At 32.7% G+C, this 7,097-nt stretch overlaps 1 protein-coding gene across 1 annotated transcript; it reads right to left on the reverse strand.

The window, feature by feature from the left end:
- Positions 1-1,688: 1,688 nt before the first annotated feature.
- On the reverse strand, positions 1,689-4,850 carry LOC145034886 (BTB/POZ domain-containing protein At1g67900-like). The gene is made up of 5 exons (XM_078983443.1): positions 4,418-4,850; positions 3,873-4,066; positions 3,673-3,742; positions 2,345-3,529; positions 1,689-2,250 (listed from the first exon to the last, which is right to left on the reverse strand). The coding sequence occupies exons 2-5, from the start codon at positions 3,929-3,931 to the stop codon at positions 1,789-1,791; spliced, it is 1,776 nt and encodes a 591-aa protein (XP_078839569.1). The 5' UTR covers positions 3,932-4,066; positions 4,418-4,850; the 3' UTR covers positions 1,689-1,788.
- Positions 4,851-7,097: the final 2,247 nt, after the last annotated feature.

A 7,097-nucleotide genomic window follows, 5' to 3' on the forward strand; every position in this document is an offset into this window, starting at 1 on the left:
CAACTACTCCTAGAAACTCGACATTTGTCCAAAATACTTTCTCAAAATGTAAAATTATCTTGTTCGCAATTCCAAATCCAAGGTTAGCTATGGCTTCCTCCTTCCATTTAGGTAGTCTTGGTTCAAAAGTAATGGTGTTTGATTTCAAACCTCCTAAAGGGATAGAAACTATGGTTGTTTCTGCAAAGAATGTGTTACCATTTTCCATGGTTATCTTCATAGCATTTGTACACCTGTTTATCTTCTTTACCCTTTTTTTGGAGTCTATGGTCGCTACCTGCAATTGGAAAAACCCAGATGGAGAATTCTTCAATAGAACATGACTGTTTGTGAAGCCATTCATAGTGAATGTTTGTGGAGACAGGGGAAACTGGCCGATCGAAAAAATTCCTTATGTTCAAGGTAGACGAACAAGCAATTAGGGATTTGGGGGAGTGGGGGGAAATTCGATCAATGTATTAGTTAGTCAAAAGGAAATTAAGATTAAAGGGCATTATGATCTATTCGTCTTTTATTTTAATTATATTGATTTAAGAATATAAAAAAATTATAAAGGTTGTTGCACTTAAACTATTAAAATTATAATTAAACCCATAACCAAGAGTAGAAGCTCATGGTTGGGATTATCGATTCATCATTTTTTGTTGTTTATTATCCAAAATTGATTCCTGATTCATCTAGGTAATGACTTGGCGACCACCATACAACTATTTTTCACTCGATTCGACTTTGATTTGCAGGTTTTAGAGACAAGATTGTGATTTTGACGATGTTCTTCGTCGAAACCGGAAAAGGAAACGTTTTCGGCCGAAAACCCGTTTGCAGCCGAAAATGGTGGACAGTCAGGTGGGTGGTGGACGACGATAGACAAGCAGGTGAGAGGTGGGTAGTAATGTTTGACAATGGAGAAAATTTGTATTTTTGTCCATAGATGAATGCCAATCTGATATTAAATAATATGTGGAAATAACTATATGGCTTTAGAAAATTAAATACAAATGTTTATTGAATGCCAAGTCAGCGAGTTTATCGGTTGACTGTTTCATAAGTTCGAAAGTTGTGTAATTGATAGGTAAATGTCAAGTTTAATGATTTATTGCGAAAAAAAAAAATAACTTCAATGTCCAATCCGCAACAAACCAAAAACCTAGTTGTGCTACAATGTCGTTCTCTCTATTTTCTTTTAGGACTGAATCAGGCCATTAGCCGGTCACGAAAATGTTGACCGGACCCGATCAACAACATATCAAATGGTTAGTCGGTCACGAAAGACCAAGTCGAATCTCGAATTCACATTCATACTTTTTGGTCTTGGTTTTTACCGGTCATGCTTCGAGAGACAGATTTTTGCAATCGAGTGTCCCGCAAAGATGCTACTTCTCACTCTTGGTGAGGTCTGGGTACTAAATAACCAAGAAGTCAAAGTTTCAATCATCATAAACTCAAATCATAAAAAGTCAAAATTCATGGAATTCTATTATCACCTTGAGATACACGTCAATGGCTCTGTAAAGATCATCATGCATGATTCACATTTATAGGAATAACAAACACATTTTGAACCCTCAATTGCCATCAAATATTTAATTAAAAATAAGAAGCAAACGTCTAAACAACCTTTTAACACTTAGAAGAGTGATTCGTTATACATCTTTTTAGTCTCATTCACTTGATATTATTCTCATTCATATTGCAATACCATTTTGTATATATATTCATCGAATACACTTTAATATAATGCATCAAAACGTTTAGTAAGCCACAAAAGACCAATGCAAGTCGAATCTCCTATTCACAGTTGACAACTTTTTCAGCTTTGTTTTTGATTTCGATTTCACTACGATTCATCAACCACAACCTACTAAACATCCTCCGTCTAGGAACCAAACATGAAGAACCATCATCAGGATTTTCATCTACTGCTATTTTCATCCTTGACTTTGTTGGCTTGACCCACTGCTCGTGATCTCCTTGAGGTGTGCTCATGTTTGTGCTTACGGTTTCTGAACCATGTGGGCTTGTTCCATTGCCTTTAGCAGCTAACAGTGCCTTGATGTTCCCGGGCAGCCCGGTCAGGTGCCCATTAGCCATGGCAGCACGTGTATGTTCAAAGAATAGCACCTGTACTACCACACGTAATGGTAGAAACTCATTTTGTGCTGCATGCATGCATGCTTCAAAAGATAGCTTTTTGCAATCCAGTGTTCGACAAAGATGCTTCCTTTCACTCTTGGTGAGGTCTGGGTGCGACTAAATAACCAAAAAGTCAAACTTTGATCAAGCGTAAAAGTTGACTAGTCAAATCATAAAAAGTCGAAATTCATTCAAGATATAATTTTATTACCTTGAGATACACGTCAATGGCTCTGTAAAGATCGTCATGATTCAGTCTAGCGAGTTCAGGAATCGATTCACCCAAAGAAATGAACTTCGACAATGGCACGTTCACATCTCTAGAAATCTCTTGTAAATATCCATCTACAAGCTTTGCGACTTTGACCATGGAACCGTTTATCGTTGAAGAAGAAGATCGGCTGCTTTCCTGGCACTCACGATCGCCATTTGTTCTTAGAGGACTTGTCTTTTGACTTTGCTTTTGTAACATAAACTGCTCCAAAATGTTCAAAACTATGTCAAGATCGTATATCGTATCACTATCGTTTGATATCGAGGGAATCATCAAATCACAAACTTTAGCTTCATCTAATTGCAGTGCAACCCTTCTTGCTAATTCCAATCTTGAAGAAGCCGAAGCTTGAAGCACATTGGCTGCTTTTAATAGTTTGAGCAAAAAGCTACAAGAAACGGAATTGGTTTCCATCGGGAGTAAAGTAATTATCGATTCCAATAGCAATCTACTAGCATTTGCGTTCGAGGATTCCAATTCCGATTCACCATTCGAACTTGACACGATTTGAAGATTTCTTGAAATTTTTGGCAGCCATTTTGAAGTGTAAATTTTCAAAGCATCACTTATAAGATTTGCAGGCACTTTCCCTCCGGATTTGAGAGTTGCCATTGTTCTCCAATAAAGATCGATCCTCAACTCTGAAATATCCTCACCCCACCACTTTTTGTTTGTATCACTGACTTCTCTTTCCCCGTTTTGATTATGTGATAAGCTTACCTTGGAAGGGTTAGAAATGACTTTTGACACCACGGATTCGATACAGCGGGTTGTAATACCCAATTCCTCCGACTGTAACTTGAATGGCTTTGTCGTTTGAAGAGTTACGATGCAATCTTTCCAGCCATTCAGAATACAAGAGTTGAAGAATACCTCAAGCTTATGAACTAGATTCCCCTTTTCAACATCTTCGGTCATTTGAAGGTATTTGGCTGCACATAGAGCAGATACAATGTTGTACGCACTGATGGTGATTGTGATTCCATAGCAGAATTTTGCGCATAACTCGAAAGCCTTGCTGCCTCCTGGGATATCATGGAGTTGGGTTATTTGAAGGTGAGAGGATTCAGGGTTCTCAGAACAGAGTCTCTGCAACTTCACGCATTTTGACAGAAGTGGAAACTGAAGGAGGAAAAACAGAGGTAAAAGCACAGTATTAAAAACACAAGTATCTGGATATTTGCATAAAAGCGACAGCCCTTTTGTGTAATCAAAGGTAAAAATGACAAAACAAACTTCAAAAGTGATGAAATATGAAAAGTCACCTTGTGAAGCAAATATCGTGTTTCATTCACGTGGACAACAAGATCGCTACGAACTTCTGAAGAGATTGACCTGAATTTAAACGATGAAATCAATATTTTATCGCAATCAGTTATTTTATACGAAAACAGAGTAGCGATACATGGCTCTGTTTTTAACTGGAAGTGGTGAAAAACAGAGAACAAATGGCTTTGATGCTTACCTCACACCATTTGCACTGTAGAAAGTATCAGGTCGAGAACCAAGTTTCATAAACTTCATCACTGAGCTTTTTCAGTCCTTGTTTTCACTTTATGATATTACCTGAACTCTTCTCTCATATTTTTATGATTATAAATAGTTTTGAATAGAATTTTTTGAGTCAAAAAATGGTTTTTCTCCCACAGAAACAGATACCTGTTCATATGAATAATAAAAACAGAGCACAATTAAGGAAGAGAAGGCAAAATTTTCAATTTTAGAAGATTCTTGAAATCAAAATTAACCCGATAAAGAAGGATTTTAAAAGAATAAAACAATCCCAAAATAGTTTCTGTCAAATCCCAAGGCCCCAAATTAGTTTCACCTAGATTCCATGTACTAGACGCAAGATAATAACTCCAAAAATACCAGTTTTGATTGCTTTTTGTGGAAGAGAATGACGAAACATAAATTCATAAAAGAATCATAAATGGAAACCGAGAAGAAACCCATCTAATTCAACCTTTCGTCACAAAAAACAAGGAACATGATTCATACTGTGATTACCTCTTGAGTGTGGTATGATTGTATCCCACCTCACTTAAATTCTCCTGTACAATGCAACCGTAATAAGGTTCTTCTCAACCAATGGAAGCTTAAATCTTCTGGGGTCTACAAAGGGGTAATCTTTAATCTTTTTTTAGAAAAAGAAAAGATTTTTGAATGATATATGGGCGTAGGTGTATAGAGAGATAAAGACCTAGATTTCCTGTGAGCTAGCTGTAGCTTTCTTTGCTCAGTATGGATCTTGACGAAAATTTAAGGACCTCAAAAGAGTTATTTATGACTTATGTTAGCCATAATTGTAACGTTCTTTTGAATTTTGATGGTCCTGGAATTCTGGGTTGCACCTCATGCATGTATTCATGGCAATGGGGTCAAGAGTGCACCCTTTTCTTGTCTTCATGGCAATGGGGTCAAGGCCGAGTTAATGAGATTCAAAATGGTCCATTTCTTTCATGTGGATGTATACTTTTTTCAAACTTTTGTTATAGCTTTGTTTTGAGGTTGTCTTAAATTGCATTATTTGCAGTTCTTTGTCAATTTTATATTATTCTGGTTTCTTTCATACACAACATAAATATCCTAATGAGTTGTCGTTGAAATGACGGAGTCATGGCGAAAGACAAGACAATTATCTCTTTAATTATATTGTGGTTTCTTATGTAACATATAGTGTGTTTCTTACGTTTATATTCATGAAGATGGTAAATGAACATACGTGAACAAATATAAACAATCATAAATAAACAAACATACAGCATAAATATATAGGTAAACATACATAAATGAATACAAAAATTAAAAAGTTCAAGATCATGAACAATATGTAAATAAATGAACATCAACATTCAAATCAAGAATAAACATATTTAGAACAAGCCATTAAATAAATGTGGCTACAAAAGCTTTATGAAAATAAGAATACTCACAAACACAAACGAACGTAAACAAACATTAATGAACGAACTTAAACATAAACGAATATTCATGAATTTAAACAAACATACAAGATAATTGTCTGTGTTTATTCGTTTGGCAAAACAAACAAAAAGAATATTGTTCGTTCATATAATATAAACAAACTTATCACATAGGTAAGAGTTTGTCGAACATTCATTTTTGTGTACAACTAAAAAAATTCAAATGAGAATCACAAAAAATCGAAATTGTGATTATTCATAAATAATTTTGTTTTCTTATTTTTAACTGCTTGTTATCTAAGAAAATAATCAAACATATCAAAAACAATTCTATAAAACTATATATATATATATATATATATATATATATATATATATATATATATATATATATATGTATGTATGTATGTATGTATGTATGTATGTATGTATGTATGTATGTATGTATGTATGATCATTTATTCACAGTTATATGATCATTTATTTATATTATTATTCTTTATAATTTTATTAATTACTATCAAATAAATCAATAATATGAACACCTTAAATAATTGAAAATTTAAATTTATACATGTTTCTTTGATTTTTTTAGAAATGCACAAGGTTACATTAAAAGCATCAATATCTTAGAAAACATTATAAATAAATAAAAATGGGAACCGAACATTTGATAGAGGTGCACGTCAACCCGTCATAATGTCCACGCGAAAAGTCAGTTGTGGAATATTAACAATATTTTAGATGCGTCAAAATTTGTATATTGGATTTTTTGTGTGGAATTTCACTCTTCTTTAACCACTAAGTTTCCATTGCAAGGGGTTGGGAGGATTAACAAGAAGACAATGCTAGGTTTGGATTTTGAAATTAACTAAATTAATGTTAAGTTTGTTGATCCTATCATCTCTAATAAATGAAAGTTTTTTTTGCTACTTGTCACACTTTCATTCAATTTATTAAATGCTATTTTGTGGTTATTTAAAGTTAATTTTTTTCACATGTCATTTTATGAGTTTTTCTATTTTATTAAATTCCATATAATATTTAACGTAATAATTGTAATAAATGAATATTAATTTCATTAATAAACTTACATTTTAATAGTAAAATTCCCAAAGTTTAAAGTTCATTAGTTTATTTTTTATTTAAATTATTTGTTTAAATTTAAAAGATAAAAAACATTTATATAATATATGCTTCATAAGTCAATTATTTTTCTTGTTTTTCTTATAAATTTAAAATTTAACTTTTATATTTAACTTTTTTTTTAAAAAAAAAAATAACTCATGTAATATATGGATCTCACAATTAATTATAAATCAAACTCAACAATTGTATAACAATTTTCTCTAATTAAGAAAGCTTTCTTCCGATTCAAATCTTGAAGAAGTGTACATTTTGTTAACACCAAATAATCCACAAAAATAGAAGAGTTGAAACGCATTCCATTTTCATTTTCAGAAAGGTTTTGACCATAAATGATTAAATCAACGTACTTTTGGAAATTAGAACGTGTTTCATTTTCACATACAAATAATTACTTTCTATTTATATAGCGAAAATTATTATAAAACGTAGTTATATGTTAAATTTGTTTATATATATTTTTTTTACTTCTTTCTTTAAATACTATTGTGATTGAGATTTCTCTTTATTTATCCCCGTGCAATATAAGTCTAATAGTTGAGTTACTCTACAAGAAATAACACATTTAGGGACAACAACTTTAGCGACGACACTAGACAAAGTCGTCGTTAATGGTC

The sequence above is a fragment of the Lactuca saligna genome, chromosome 3 (genome assembly GCF_052625555.1).
Source record: "Lactuca saligna cultivar CGN05327 chromosome 3, ASM5262555v1, whole genome shotgun sequence".
Classification (NCBI taxonomy): Eukaryota; Viridiplantae; Streptophyta; class Magnoliopsida; order Asterales; family Asteraceae; genus Lactuca; species Lactuca saligna.